The 16,662-nt window shown below is 42.0% G+C and overlaps 1 protein-coding gene across 10 annotated transcripts in view; it reads left to right on the top strand.

The window, feature by feature from the left end:
• Positions 1-16,662, top strand: part of camta1a (calmodulin binding transcription activator 1a) — a 304,500-nt gene that overhangs the window by 4,518 nt on the left and 283,320 nt on the right. For 9 of the 10 annotated variants that reach the window (XM_017409579.3, XM_017409577.3, XM_017409578.3 and 6 more), the window contains exons 2-3: positions 118-219; positions 13,904-14,007. In XM_017409579.3, the coding sequence (XP_017265068.1) occupies positions 118-219; positions 13,904-14,007 (206 nt within the window). The remainder of the gene's footprint in view (positions 1-117; positions 220-13,903; positions 14,008-16,662) is intronic. The other variant, XM_017409572.3, reaches the window with a different exon arrangement.

Raw genomic sequence — 16,662 nt, 5'->3', positions numbered from 1 at the left:
TCAATATACTGTCTGGTTCTCTGCTTGCATGAGGACTGTGCTCGGTTGTCACAGGGTGGGAGAATGCCTTTTCTTTTTTTCCTCGATTTTCTCTACTTTTCTCTTTGCCTCCTGAAGGACTGAAGAAAGTTCGTAATCCGGATCGAATGTACAGATCAGCAGTGTGTTATGCTGGCCATGGTCCACCTAAGAGTATCAGTGATGACACAGAGACGAACAGTAAGAGTCAGTTATTAATACTGCATTGCTGCTGCAAGTCGCCACTCGCTGGCCAATCTATTATTCATTCATCAATTCATTTATTTACCTCTTGATTTCATCCGTCCCCATGACCCGCCGCCCTCCCATTCCTTGTTTTATTCCCCTCCAACACAACACCTCCTGCGGCTGCTCTGTTGATTGAAGTGTCTGCTTTACAGGATCATGCTGTCGATAGCTGAAGTGTTGTCGTTAACTAAGAGTGATTGTTTCAGGTTGAGGCCAGGGGATCAGGACCTGAGCGGACCCTCGGAGAGAAAGCTTGAGCTCTGAGCCATCAATTATGGCCCTGTCTTTGCCTTTTGTCTGCTTTCCTCAAAAGCTGCAATTGACGGGTGGGGTGGGGTGGGAACCACCTCGAGACAACAGCATATATGACCACAAGACGTTGCTATTTTAAGAGGAGTTAAAACCCAGAATATTCTGGAAGTAAAGTTTAAAACTCCGAGGACAGCTTCTTAAAGGGAATAACGATCCTAAAACACCCATCACGGCTCATTTGGTCATTATGTAGGAGCAGAATCTTCACGCTATTTCTCGAGAAGAAAAAAAAAACGAAACCCCAGAACATTCTCTCACACTCAGCCTGAATTAATATTTGTCTCTCGTTACATTTAAGAAAACTGCAGACCAAAGGGGGCACAGAACGAGGGTGAAACAACATCACGGAGGTTTTCACGACTTGCTCCACAGCACGGGCGCCGCAGCTCATCAAAACAAATCCGAAATATAGGCCAAAGCCTTGGCTTTATTTGCAATGATTTTTATTTCTTCTTCTTCTTCTTCTCAACCCCCTTCGTTCCAATTTAGAAAACGTCTGATTTTCAGCGAGAAACCGTCCCCCTGTAAAGCAGCAGCTTGTTTCTCAGAAAAGAAAAAGGAAAAAAAAAAAAGGGAGCCTCTTTTTGCTCTTAATGAATCCACCAGTCTCTTCACCGCCGTGGAAAGACTCTGTTGATCTAGACTAGAGACTGCGTAATTAAGTGTGCTCATGTATTGTCATTTTTTAAATAGAGAGCATGAAATCACCCTCAACCCCTTGTTAGACTCCTTACTTCTGCCACTGGAAGAGCTCTGCTGCACCCGCTTATTCTTCTTTTTCTATTTTTTTTTGTATTTTTTACCAGAGAGAGCGTTTTTGAGAGACTTAATGGCAGGGGACTGCTTGTGCAGATCTATGAAGCGGGGCTGTACGCTGTAACAGATACATTGTTGATAGACTTTGGTGTTACCCCTTCATGTGTGACAGCTCTGACTGACAATATGTTTTTGCCACTCTTGCTCTCCCCCCTCGTGTTATTGCGCGGTATTACGCTATCCTGTCCCCGTGTCACACACTGTGTTTAATGCGTTCAGTCTGGAGTTTTATTTATTTTTTTCTACCCACCGTCGGGGGAGGGGTGTGGGGGGGAGAGACAACACTCTTTGAATACAGGCAGGCAAACCATTGATCTGAGTAATCGTCTGAGTAATTGTAGGAGCAGTTATGATACAGAAAGAAGGGCTCTTTTGTAAGCAAGATGGAGAAAAGAAGGGGAGCGAAAAAAAAAACAACAACCCAAAAGAACAAGAGCAGGAGAGAGGAAAGCCAGAGCTCACCTCTGCTCTCCTTGAGATGGGATTTTTATGGATGGGTGAGCTCGGTGAGGGGTGAGAACACATAAAGAGTCATTTTCAGTTTGTTGCAGGCAGTTAACCATGTGTGCATGTTTGTTGAACTTCCAGTAATAGGCCTAAAGATTTTTATTTTGTTTAGCAGTCCGACTTTTTGACAGCCTCTCCCATTATGCTACATTACTCTATAGTATTGAAACAACAGCTGAGTCGTATTTTGTCATCTGTTCCCATTGATGAAGTGTAAACGTTACAGCTGTAAAACAGCGAAAGCTACAAAACCGCACATGTCTCATCTCGTCCGGTTGTTGTACAAATAGGAAACAATGTCCAGCGAGGTTCTCATGAATTTCCATCGGGCACGCTGACTCCTACTACTTTCATCAAGTATGGGAGAGAGAGAGACAAAAAAACAAAAAACAAAACAAAAAAACACTCTTTGCATCTTTTCCAGCAGCTGTTGTGTACATTGCAGGTCAAACACTCATTCTAGATGCTCTCCCCGGGGGCCACAAAGTGTTCCTTTTGTTTTTGTTTGCTTTTAACACGGCAGCATGATAGTTAAGTTCGCTCTGACTTTTTATTTTTATTTTTTAGTTTTCCTCATTCTGCTCGTGGGTGGCGAGTAATTCCACTGTATATGAGAGAGGTTTGTAACGGGCTGCAGGCCAAATGATAAACAAAATCGATTTCCCAGCTGTGCACCAACACGTGGCTGTTTTAGGTCTACGTACGTACGTCTCCATGTTCTTACTGGGGGCCCGTCGTAGTGTAGGAAGACCAGCCCGTGGACTCTCAGCCTCTTGGTCGGCAGTGCAAAAGAAATCAGCCGTTGTGTGAGTTGTCCTGTGTTGTCCTGTGTTGTTGTGAAGCTCAGCCAGGAGAAGATGGTGTGAAGGTTGAGAAGGCTGCTACGGTTGAATAGCTGTGGCAGCTCTAAGATCATCTCATGTTGAGAAACGACGGAGCTGTAGCTGAAACTAACATCAAACAGACGAGTATGTGTTGTGTTGTGGACGATTCTCAGCTACCATCACATTAAATTTGAGCTCAGGATCTGTTCAACTGACTGAATTACAGACATTATTGTGTTGGCGAATGTCAGTTAGCAGCTGCCTCTGTCTTGAATTGGATTGAATCTAAAAGTTAATCAGCTGTGGACGTTTCAAAATGACTCGTCCAGTGGTTCATGAGATATTTTGCTAACAGACAGAAAGGGTTGAAACCAAAAGTTAATGCCAAAGTTTTAAGTCAAAAGAAAGGTGCAAAGTGTAGCGCTTTAAGTGTGTTTTCAGCTACTACCACACCAAAGTTTAATTTAATATCTATAAGATTGGTTGAGTTATTGCTGTTTTGGGTCAGTTGACTGTAATGGCTGTCTTGAATTGTAATCAGTTTTAGATGTAGATGAGTTTCATTAAAATCTGTCCAGTGGTTCATGAGATATTTTGCTAACAGACCGATATAGTAGACACTAATAGTTAATGGCAAAGCCTTAACAGTAGATCTTTTGTGGTCAGCTGGTGCTCATAGTACGTGTTGGGAATGACTTTCAGCTACTACCACACCAAATCTGAGCTCAATATCTGTAAAATCGACCGAGTTATAACCATTACTGTGTTTGATAAGGTGGCCTTGCCGTGGCGGACATCTTGAGTAAGGTTCACTCCAAAAGTTAATCAGCTGTGGGTCTGTTCAGGGGTCCATGGGATATTTTACTAACACTGCAGGCAAGCAAACCCACACACACACGCACACATTCAGACACAGGCATCAACATTATTACACCTTCAGTGGTGATAATCAGGAAGAAAAAGTTAAACTGTACAAAGTTAGAGTCTTAACGGTTTGCAGACAGACGTTTTATCAAGCCTGATGCATTTTGGAAAAGAAGTCTTGTGGATAAGGGTAAAGTTTCAGATAGAGGAAAAAAAACAATGATAAAATGAACCGCTTTCCATTTATGGTTTAGGCTTAAGTTGCAGCCAATGGCAAATATTACATGTCTTTGGTAGAGGAAAGAGTTAATTTAATACAGAAGAAAAACAGAATATTCTGGAAGCAAAGATCACTTTGTCTATTAAAAAAAACGAGGCTAAAAAGGAGAAAAGAATAGATTCTCCAACAGGACAGTAGTCCTAAAACAAACACCAACGATGATATAATGGACCACCTTAAGGTGAAGGTGTTGCCATGGCCTTTCTTGTGCCCCAACCTAAACTTAATTGAAAATCAATGAGCAGAGCTCCAAAGGGCAGTGCAGGCAAGATGACACGTGAATGTCACAGAAGTACAAGCTTTTTGCAAGGAGAAAGCATGGAAAAAAAAAAACCCTTCAAACTCAAAAACACTGAGCGGTGATAAAAAAAAAGTCCTCTCACCTGCAGCAGCATAGCAGACAAGCCATGCCTTTTTATAATCCAGTCATCTGTAATCTACGTGTTTTTTATTTAACTGTCACTGAAAACCTGGCCCCGTGTGACCAAATGGGTTTTGCAAGGAGGGTTTGTCGATCTAGTTAAATCGCAGGAAAATGATCTGAACGTGAAGCGAACATTGTGTAAAAATCAGGAGCAAGTCGTGCCGCAGGTTGACCCCTCCGTCTCCTCCTCATTCTTTCATGCCTCACATTCAGATTGATTGGTTTATGATCGCAGCATGTCAGCAGCTGACCGCTCTTCCTCCGCTTTGCCTCCTTTTTTTTTTTTGTTCCTGCCTTGTTACTTGTTCCTGCTTTACACTTGTTTCCTCGTGTTGTGAGCTTCATCTTGAGATCTGATCTTTTTGTTAAACAAATTATAATCTCGCTGTAGATTTCTCAAACTCTCATCTTATTTACGCATTTCATGGATTATTTTCTGCATACGTGTTTGTTTGCACTGTAAGAACTGCATGTAAGCATGTTGTCAGAACCTTATTACATTGTGAAGTCGTTTATGTCCTGCTGTTATTCTCCTTTTTACACAAGAACTGAGCTACTTATGTGATGCATACACTCTTACTAACATGTCTAATTAAAGGCCCAGCATTCCCTGCAACCGTTCCTGCCAGAGTTTTAGATCATCTTATGATGACAAATAGCGAAGCTGTAGCCGTTTTGGTCAAGCCTTAAAAATAACCTTATGCACAATGTCATGTGACGACACGCTCAGAGTGTGTTTTGTAAAGGACTCTCAGTTACTACCACATCGAATTTTAACTCAATATCTGTAAAGCTGACTGACTTTGTGTTGGCTAATTTCAGTTAGATGTGGCGGCCATCTTGAATAGGATTGACTGCAAAAGTTAACCAGCCGTAAACGTTTATCCAAAGATGTGAATAAATCTCAGCTACTACTACCACACCAAATTTTAGTGCAACATCTGAACCCCCCCCCCGACCGAGTTATAGCCGTTTTTGCGTTGTCTAAGTTCAGTTGGCTGTGGCAGCCATCTTGAATTGGGCCGGCTCCAAAAGCCAATCAGCTGCAGACGTACATGCAGTGATTACTTCCTAGAAGCTTCTTTGAAATTTGTTCAATGCTTTAAGAGATATTTTGATAATAAATATGTTAATGCAGCAGGTCCAAATCTCTGATCTAAGACTTTAACAATCAATCATGTGATCCCAGTTTGTTTTAGGTTTTGTGGTTGAAAACCAGCTGATGTTTCCTAATTGTTTCAATCAATGTGATGGTCTGACTGAAAGAGTGTTCGTCCTTTTCAATGACTCGTCTTGTTTTGCCCTCTGTTCCGCTTATCTGCCCCTGAGGACAAACAGACGTACTTATTCATGTTTATATTCTTGCAATAATTTCCCATAAATACAGTGACTCTGTTCATGGGAAATAATAAATTGTTAGATCATTGTGGTATCCACTATTAAAGTATCGTGCTCTAATAGAGGGGTACAGTTGAACAAAGGCGATAAAACTGCAAATGCAATTATATTTGTCAACAAACACCCCCCCCTCCATGTTGACAGCGCCATCCGCACCGCAGACGTATTTGTCGCCCAGTCATTTGCCGCTGAAGTGTTTCAGGTGGCGCTACAGTTGCAGTCGAGCCTCGCGTTTCTAAGCCATATTAGCTGTTGTGTTTGCATTCAAGCGGTTGCCTTAGATATGCCCCCGCCGGCGGCGATTTGTTGAGTGATCTATAGCCAAAACATTAGCTTGCAATTTCTCCACAAAGCGGGCACAGATTAAAAAGAAAAACTGTCACTCCCAGAGCGCTCGCCGACAGAGACAGAAGAGAGAGGGGGGTGTTGCGTTCAGGGTTTAGATATTGATTAAAGATTTGTTTTTGTCAGCCTTTCCAGTCTCATGACCCTCGCTCTCATCTCTAGGGTGGGGCTGGAGCGAGCGAGCATGACAAATACCCTTAAATTCAGCCCAAGTGTTTGCTTAGCAGCCAGGATCAGTGATAATCCAAACATCAGCAGAGAAATGTATCTCTTTATAGCCGGGGTGATGTAAACTACGGAGCAGCCACTGTTCCGCGCTCACGTGGCCTGTGATTGGAACATAAAAAGCTGCGGACCTTTGTGCTGGAAGGCCCCCCCCCCCTCTTCCCGTGTTTAGCTTTTTGCATGTGAGCTTGCTCATCAGGACCTGAATGTAATTGGCTGCAGTGTGCCAGCTCAGCTCAGCACATCTTCTCATGTAACAAGGCCTCGTATCAGCCTGTCTTTCACTTCAGCGTTTTACTACCGAATCGCACTTTTCCGTGTTTTCCTCTGCTGGTTACAAGCAGCCATTAAGTCCGCTGGTTTATACGGTGAAATGATATGAAATCCTAAAAAGTGTCGCCCGCGTAGGTAATGCAGAGATTTTTTTTTTTTTTTTTCGGTGCCCGATCAGCTTGTGGTTAAGAAATAACTTTCAGAGCAAAAATGTTCCGGGTAATTTGTTGTTTATGCGCTAATCTAATCATTTGATTTGATTTGGAAGCACTAAGCTGTGTTAAACTTATTCCAAATTTGGCTTCCAAGGTTTTCTCCCTGGGGTTGTTTTCAGCTGATGCACAAATTGCAGTAGTGGTGAGTTTCCACTCCACAGTGGGCAGATCTTTAATTAATAAGCAATTCTTTGTTGGAAGTTTCTTCCTCACAAGAGTGGAAATGCCCAGTGGAAGAAATCGAAGACGTACGGCAGCTCAGATATTATTAGTGTCAATAAATAGAATCTGAAAGAACAAAACAGCTGCGAGGATGCGGCGTTCTGAAAAGAAGACCTCAGTTATGTCGAGAGCCTCTTTCTTCCGTGTGCTTTGAAAGCATCGCGAGGAGCACTTTTGTGTAAAAAAAAAAAAAAAAAGACGGCATCCTTTCAAATTAGATGAGGACTTCGAGATTAGAGAAGACGAACCCTGAGCATCTGAAGTGGCACATCTAAAACTCGTGGTTTATTTAACAGCAAAAAACAAAACAAAACAACAACAACAAAAAGCACGACCAAACATTCGGTGTCAGCTGGAAACATGCTCATTCATGTCAGAGCTAGACTTAACCAACACAAGTGAGCTGATTCAGGAATGTCATATGTTAACGTGCAGACATTTTGGTTCATGTCCCCCCCTCCCAACAGAATCATTAGCGATTTGTTGTGAACTCCTTCCTGTCGCCGCAGTGGCCGCGTACGGCCCGGACAGATAATTGGCGTGGGCCCCGGTGTTGCTCTGCCAGGCCTGAACCGAAGCCACGCTCATTCCTTGCTTGTTTTGAAGGCGTTTCGCCATCAGTCTGGTCCTCAGCAAGTCAAACACATGCTCAGTTGGACTGAGGTCAGCTGACTGACTCGGCTATTCAGGAACATTGCACAGACTATCAAATACTGGCAGTCAGCAGTTTGGGTTTCACATCGAATGCAATTTGCCGCCTGCGCCGCGGACCTAAGTTTATACGTCTCATATAAAACACAGCGAATAAAAAGCGAAACAAATTTCACTGTGTAGAAATTTTGGGCCGTTTTTGTTAAAAGTGCAGACGTGTCAAATAGACATCCCAGTGTACTTTTGTGTCGCAGCTGGCTGCTGTAAAACTATGACACAGCTGTGACTTTGCACGTTCGGTGTGTGAATATTTAGATTTTTTTATTTCACTAAAGGCCTAGCGTTGCTTTCGTGCCAGAGTTTCCGACTAAGATCATCTTACAGTATGTTGAGAAATGACCTAATTGTAGCTGCTTTCATCAAAAATAACAGTGTGCGCAGGTCTCATGCAATATAGCAGGATGTCACTTTTTGAGTATGTGTTGAGGATGACTCTCAGCTACTACCACCTCAAATTTGAGCTTCAAAGCGATATAATTGACTGAGTTATAGCCAGTTTTGTAGTGCCTATTGTTGATTAGCTGTGGCAGTCATCTTGACTTGTGGTGACATCAAACGTTAATCAGTTGTAGATGCACATCTAGTGAATACTTTCTGAAAGTTTCAATAAAATCTGTCCAGTAGTTCATGTGATATTTTTCTAACAGACAGACAAGGTTGACTGCAAACAGCTATTGGCAAAACTTTAAAACAAAGCCGTTGCTCAATCTGGTAGTGCTCTGAATATGTGTAGTGGATCAGTCTCAGCTACTACCGCTCCAAATTCTAGGTCCGTATTTATAAAATTTACTGATATATGTCTATTTTTTGTGTTTTTAAGGTGAGTAGGCTGTTGCAACCAGCTTGAATCAGCTTGACTCCAAACGTTAATCAGTTGTAGGTGTACATCCCATGATTACTTTGGGAAAATTTCGATAAAATTCACCAAGGGGTTCATGAGATATTTTGCTAACAGACAAACAAACACAAACACACAAAGACATGAGCAAAAACCTAATTCTTCGCCTCCGGACAGCATCCTGTTCTCTAGCACTTATGTTAAGAAGTTTATAAGATCATTAAAGTACATTTTCAAACAGATTGTGACTCTGTTAGTTGCAGTGGTTAGCAGACTATTTTATACTAAACAAAAATTTCACAAAGACATGTTTAAATTGTTTTGACTGTCAAAGAATCTCTGCTCAGCTTGAATTATTAGGAATGTGTTTCTAAAGGTTTATACAGGGACCAACACTAAAAAAGCCTGGAATAATGTGTAATTCCTAAAAGGAAATCACCTGGTGGGATATTTCACAATCAGGTTAGCTGGAAACAGGTCAGTAACATCAGCGGGGATAAAAATAGCATCTTAGGGAGGCTGAATGTTTCCGAAGCACAGACGAGGAGGGGTTCACTGTGGGAAACACTCTGCAGGCAATCATCTCAGCAGTTGTATGCAGACATTGTTAAAACGGATTGATTCCTGTATTAAAGCTGCAGTTTAAAGTACGGGAGAAAAGCGTCTCCGCAGGATATTAGTCTCCGTTCGGACCCTTCGGGTGGTTCAAACGCATGTGAGCTCACACGTCGAAACCTCTGAAATCCTGTGAGCGCAGCTTCCGTTTCCCCCGGCGCTCCACTCTGGTCACAAACACGAAGAAAAATCCCCCCGCATCTGTCCGTCTGAGCCGCTTGAGACGAGCTCAGGTGAAGTCCGACGTCGCCTTTGAAAGTCACGGACGCCACGTGCTCTGGTCGGGTAAAAGGCAGGGGAGCTTCGACGCTATCTGTACGCAGTTTAAATCCCCGCCGTTTGCGACGGTGTGGTTGTGTAACACGGGTAGCGAGGAGCTCAGGTGCTGAACTGGCCCGCCCGCAGTCCAGAGCTGTCACTCACTGACAACATTTTGCACTTTGCGAAATTAAAAATGCAGCAACAGAGGCGTCAAGAGTACCCAGCCGCCAAAGAACAGATGATGCAACACGGTGGAAAATACGGTAAAAGAAATGGTTAAAAAAAAACAAAAAAACCTATTAGCAACACATTTCGATCTTTTTTTGTGTTTTATGTTTTATGCAGCTTGTAAAAGTCTTGCAGGTTTAGGTTTTGGGTCGTTTGACAAACACAACACATCTCTGCGTCACCTCTGGGCCAACGCTGAGAGGCAGAACCGAGCCCTCACTCGCGCACTTAAGGTCAGTTTGGAACCACCAGCGTAACGTGGTATTTTCATACCGTGGGAGGACGCCGGAGTAGCTGGAGGAAGAACATGCAGACCCGACATCGAGAAGTCTGCACAGCTGAGATTCAAACTGGAGACCTTTAAACCACCAATCCACAAGAGGGGGGTCATGGGTAAAAATTTAATTTGAAGTCGTAAGAAACCATTTTCCTCTGTTTAGGAAACTGTTTTGTAACATTGGTGCTTTGTTTTGGTTGGAGGCAGGCAGAAGTTCAGCCCTGGAAGAGAGACGAGGGTTTAGGGACCGTCTAAAAATTACACATCAGTCTTTAATATACAGTAACTCAATAGGATTGTCTGTGTTTTCACCTAAATCGCATCAGCTATTTATGAATCAGACGTTTGAATGTCCTTTTATTGTTACGTCACCAGTTAAATTCCAAACATGCACGTTTGTATAATTTTGGGAAATTGCCGCCCTCACGTTAGTTTATTGACGCTTCCCAAACACTCGCCCAGTTGGGAGAACGACTTGTTTCGATTAAAATTAGCGTGCGGCGTATTGTCTGCTTTCCTGCAGCTGACGGGCGGCGATGTTTGTGATTTCACAGTGGCAGATGGGTTGTTTTAGAAGTTAGTGATCCTAGATTTGAAAAAAATTTCTAACTTTTCTGCTCCCAAACAGATTAGCGAATCTGTGCGGCGCAGATTAACTCAACGTAGGGGGCGCGGATTACAGAACCGTGCACATGGTTCGATAGGCCAAGGATGCAAATTCTTACGACTTCAAATGCAATTTTCTCCTGTGACACAACGCAGCGATCGTAAAGGAAAACCTGCCTTTATGTTCACGTGCTGGGCACCTTCAGCTGGGATGCATTTTGGTGTGCAAGAAAACTTTGCCAACACCAGTGTAATTTGAAGCTAAGAACTGATTCCAACCTCCGCTCTGTTTCTGTCTCCGACATCTCAGCCTTTTTTGGACGAGTCATTGGTCACAACTTTGGAACAGATTTCCATCTAAACTCGCTTTTAGAGAATATGTAATTTAGTCTTGTGTCAACTGTGTCAGCGGAAGCCAGAGGGAAGCGTTGAATCCTGAATAATCTGCTCAGAGACAGACTTCTGTCCGTTGCAAATCTCCAGAGTGCACGTTAATAGGAGACGGCCAAGACTCTCTACCAACCTCGGAGCCAGAAATAATGGCTGACGTGAAAGACCGGGCATATGCAGAGGTGAAATAGCTCAAAGAGAAAGTTATTTTATATGTGCTGCTTACCGCCGTGATTTTACACGAATGTGCCGCCGCTACAGACAGATCAGTGGAAATCCGAGGACTTGTGGCCTTGAGGGGGTAATTTGGATCTTTTGAAGTGGGATATTCTCTGGAAAGGTTACGAACAACTTGTATCTTGCCTGTTGTAAATATGTCTTTGAACCACCTCCGTTTGGAGAAATGGAGTTTAATTCTGATAGGCCCGCCAAGCTAACGGCTAGTATTAGTTGGGGCCAAGACCAGAGTGGACTGCTGCTGTCATAAAACCTCTCTGTGTCGGTGTTTCATGCAAACACGATTTTATAGACATTTACATCATTGTGACTTACATATTTTATGGTTATTCTGGCAGAAATGCATTGATATTTCTGTTGGAAGTTCCCCAGTCTGCACCAGAAGTGCTACAGCGAGCTGCCGTTGTTGCTATTTCTGCTTTTAAAAACCATAGAATCCTAAGAAAATTTGTAAATGTCCTACAAAATTTGGTTGCAATGTAAAACAGCGCAAACCAGTATGACGTAGTTGAGATTAGAGGCTGCGATAATCCAGTTTTGTCTCCACTCAGACTAGCCATTAGCTTGTCGATCCAGGCTCAGTTTCTTCTGAGGTTTTTCCCCAGTGTTATCAACAACAGGTAAGATATTAATCGTTCGTAACCTGTCCAGAAAACCCCGCTTCAAAGAGTACTGCTTTTAAGGTGGTAGTAGTTTATTTTCTTTTTTTCTCTAACAGGAAGAAGCTGGTATGTGTCAAAGCAGTCTCTAGGTTTGCGGCAAGCTGCTGCATCCAGTTTGAAAAACATCTGTACACATAAAAAAAACAGGTTTCGCCCCGTTTTAATCCAAAGTGTGGCTTCACTTTGATTTCTATTTGTTTCCGGTTGTGTTCTCGTCATAAGTTCCTAATGTGTGCAAAAAAAAAAAAAAGTCTGGAGACTAAAGACAGCTTTTTTTCTTTTCTTTTCTTCCTCTTGTATCATTCAGCTGCAGCGTGTTCTCCAGTTTTGACAGTAAAATCGCTCTGGCGGCACCTCAAAGCAGCTGCTATATGTGATTCTTAATTGGGCAAAGCGAATGATTGCGCGCGCAACTCCTATAAAACAGAGCCTACACGCAGGATTACAAGAAGGAACCGAGGTGGCGGGTTCTGCCGAGCTGCTCCCGAGCTCGTTTGGGGGCCCGCGATGTTCCACCTTACACGCGGCAGCTTCATCCTCGCGGAGCAGCTGTACGAGTTCTCAGTAATCAGTGTTCCTGTAAAGATAAGACAGCGCTGTACTGTCATATTGCAGCGCACCGCTACATTATTTGCCCTGGCTTCATGGGAGTATTTTTGCTTTGGACAAACCAATTGTTTCTTTTCCCAAACACAGCAACACGTTATCCCAAGAAATCCATATCCAGCACCGATGTTTTTTTTTTTTTTTTTTTTTTTTCTCATTACACTTGCTCATTTTCTCCTAACCTCCACTTGTATAAACGGGAATGAAGGCAGCTCAGTTGACATTGTTTGTTTTTCTCATTGTAATTTCTTTTTAAGCTTTATTGCATTACAGATAAATACAGAACTTTGCATTGCCCTCAGTGTATTTTTTATTTTATTTATTTATTTTTGCCTTACATCCAATTTCCACACATTAAAACTGAAAAATAGATTTGTTTTCACACGCTGGAGCTTTACGTGGATTAACTAACTCCACGTCTAAGATTTGTAGTGTTATAGCCCTTTTATGCATTGGAAACGTGGTAATGGTAATACAGAAGGAAAAAAAAAAAGATTAGAAGCTTATAGCCGGAGATAAAACAGGACAGGAATAATACAAATTTTACCGGTGGCCGCATACAAAAATGCATTTCTTGTTCTTTCTTGATGCTAAAATACTCATTCAATGAAGCGCCTTCACGTGTGCCTCAATCAAGTCTGTCATTACCTCATTTTTTTTTTTTTACTATTATAGCATTGCTCTTAACTTTAAAAGCCTCTCCCTGCTGTCTCATAATGATATATCCTGTTTTTTTTTTCTTTTTGTATTTGAACGAACTGTAACAGCGTAACCAAAGTTTGTGTAATTAGGGTTCAGTAATTATAAGAGCTTATGCCATGTCTCGTGTGTTAATTAGAGAAGCGAAGCTTAAAATCTCACATTTCCTACTTTCATATTTACCACGTTCTTCTCCTCCCAAACAAATACCCGTTCCCTCTCAAGCAATCTGCATTTGAGCAAGAAAAGATGCAATAATTGTCTAAAAATGAAGCCTTGAGTGCATCACCGCGAAGGGGGTTTGCCTGTAAATATTAGTGCTTTTATATTTCTCGCCATCCACTGGCGAGATGCAAATTGTCAAACTGAAAACGCATACGCGATGATGTAAGCGCCGGGCCCGATAATTGCAATTATTTCCCTCAATAATACACCGCGTTGTTTGGGGGCAGCGCGCAGAATTCCCGCACTAAATCTCCATACACCATAAAAATCACTCAAGGGTGTTTATTGTGTCTAAATAATGAATAGACACAGCCTTTCCAAGTTGACAGTGAAAAATTCCTGGTGAACTCCCCTGACAGAATGCATTACACAGTAAAATAATTTAGCCGACCACAAAATAAAACGTATGCATCACTCTGTTCTTAAATTAATTTCCTAATTCAGTTGGGGATAGTTATTTTACAGTCAGCGTTTTACTGCAGGGAGACTGATAGACTGATAAAGAGAGAAGACGAGCGAGTCAATAAGTTATGAGGCCTGTGCTTAATATTCTTCTCTGTCTCGCTCTTGTCGCAGATGAACACGGACATTTGAAAATATACCTGCCCAAGAAGCTGCTTGAATGTCTACCAAAATGCACATCGCTGCCAAAGGAGAGACACCGGTGGAACACTAATGAGGTAGGGACATCGCTCCTTATCACCGCCGCTTGCTCTAAATCCATCTCTGTGCGGAGACATCCTTCCTTCCAGCAGACAGGCCGCTCTCGGAGGCCATTTTTAAACAGATTTGTAAGTCATTTGAACTCTCCTCGAAACGATGTAACAGCAATCTGTGTGATTCACCGGCTCAACAAAATATTCTCACAGACAAAAAAACCCAAAAACAAAACAAGAAGAAACGCTTCCTACTCACACCAGCTACAAGTGTCAATATTCCATACGATAACAGCAAAGCTGTGAAATTTTGAATGTGCTTGAATTAGTCAGGTTTAGCGTCACTTTCTGTGATTGCAGCTATTTCAGATTTCACTGTCACTCTCTCAAATCTTTGATCACTTTCACAGGGTTTTATTGCTCTTCAAATATGTTTTTTCTCATTATGCTTCATGCTAATGGACGATCATCACCTTAGTAACCAATTTAAACTGCACAAGTTTAAAAAAACTGGTCATATTTTGCCTCAGAACTTCATCAGAAGATCTTTTACTGAAGCAATTATTCATTTCTTTGAATATCAAAAGACTCTAAGGCACTGCCTTCTAAAAAAGGTTAGTTATTTTTTTATATCCTTTTCTAAACTTGTAAAAACTAATCTCAGTGTGTTTTTTTGTGCGATATAACAAATTGCTTTATTTTTTATACAGTATGAACTCCAGAAATTACCAGTAACTTTGCAGCCTTCGATCTTTCGCTTGAAGACTGCATGCATGCACAAAACAGCGTATGTTATGTAAATGTAGCTGAAATCCTCAGCCTCTCGTAGTTTTAGACATCAGCGAGGTAACTTCCTCACAAGTTTTTGAAACGCAAGCAGACGACAGGTTTTCAAAACCGTCCTGGGACACAGAATCAAATCTGTCTGGAGGAGGATCAATAAATGTAAATGTCAACAATCTCGGTGATGAATTATTCACATTTGCACTTGGACTGTTTTAGAGCCTAGAAGAAAGTAGACGCGAGCCTTAAACATGTTATACAGTAATTCCCAAACAGGGACTTGTGTTGCTTCATTTGCCTCAGAACTCATTTGTTAGCCTGCTCCCTTTTCTCGGGGGATAGGTTGATGAATTTATTGCTTTCATTTCCACTATTGATGGATGAAAAACTGGTTCTTCTTTTCAGAGAGAGAAAAAAAAGAAAAAAACTGGCGGTAATTAGGCCTAAATACGCTCCGTGACAAATCTTAAAGCCAATGTGCAAAAAAAAAAAAAAGAAGAAACCCAACCATCCGTGCTTTGGGATTAACAAATTGTGACCATATAAATATAGTCATCTGCAGTGATGAAAGTTAATTGACTGCAAAACAACCAGATGATAAGGCACCAGATAGGGTTGTTTTTACGAAACAGGATATTCAAAAAGATGATCTGTCAGCGGCAGAGAGTAAATAATTATTTTACATCGATTCTGTGTAGGCTCCGTATTTTAGAAAATAATTAAAAGGATGAACTTATCTGTGATAAGGACAGGTAGACAAATTTATAGCTGCGACTCGCAGGGAAGAAAATACGCCTCGTTCCTTATGATTTACATCACTTCCAGCCTGCGTTCGCTAGAAGTTCCCATCTGTCACATCTTTTGCTCACGCCAGGCCTGCCCTAGTTATGAAGAAAATGTAAAACGCTTGTGTATTTCTAATTGGCTGATGTTGTAACTTGTTTGCCCTGTTTGACCTGCATTGTGCTGCCAGCAGTCTAAATTAATTAACACGGCTTTGAAATTGATCTCAAAATGGAAGTCTAAGCATTTGCCGGGGAATGCTGTCGGCCACAGTTGTTAGTGCGTCTCGTTGTCCGCTGCCGAATGGAATCACATTTGTGGGGAAGGAGGAGCGGGAGCGCGCCGCTCGGCTCGAGATTGCTCCGTGGATGTTTGGTGAGCTCGGCGTTATGGCGTGCATGCCAATAATGTTTGCCAGTGCAGAGGGGAGCCAAGTAACCTTTCTTGAAATCAAGGACGTTTCCTCTTTTTTTTTTTGTGCAGACCGTGCAAATCTGAGTGTTTGTGTCTGAGTGGTGGCAGACAGGCAGGAGGGGAGGGATCAGAGGGGCTCTTGTCGGTGCGATTGTGTGACTCTTACCGAAAGTGACACCTCATCAATTCTCTGCATATTTCTGGCACCAGCTCAGCATGCTTAATGCACTAATATCCCTCTTTTTTTTATAGCTGAAGAATCTGAGCAGCCTGCTAGGTTGGCTGCTAATGCTCATCTGAGCAATAATCGTAATTATTTTTTTTTCTTCCGTTGGGCTGTTTTTGTCCGAGAACTATACACACTGATGGAATGGGTCTGTAGTCTTCAGCAGATAAGTTGGAAGCCCACGGGTTAAATAACAGCGTGAAATATTTAGAGCTGCTATAATTTATCAATTAATCCATGGGGAGAGATTAAGTGGGAGCGATTTTGGTGATTGATTAATTGTGTAACTCATTTTTCAAGCTAAAAGGGAATTCCCTCGTTGCATATTTCAGACTATTGGAAGTGAAAAACGGAGCGTTTCTTGCATATTGAAATGCATTCAGACTTGATCAGTGAACACTCTGAACAATTTTCATTGTTGCCTGGTTAATATTGATACCTTGTGTATTATTTATGTACATTTACCACTCCAG

The sequence above is a fragment of the Kryptolebias marmoratus genome, linkage group LG8, assembly GCF_001649575.2.
Source record: "Kryptolebias marmoratus isolate JLee-2015 linkage group LG8, ASM164957v2, whole genome shotgun sequence".
Lineage (NCBI taxonomy): Eukaryota > Metazoa > Chordata > Actinopteri > Cyprinodontiformes > Rivulidae > Kryptolebias > Kryptolebias marmoratus.
The sequence above is the reverse complement of the archived record's forward strand: the minus strand, read 5'-3'. Positions and strand labels throughout refer to the sequence as shown.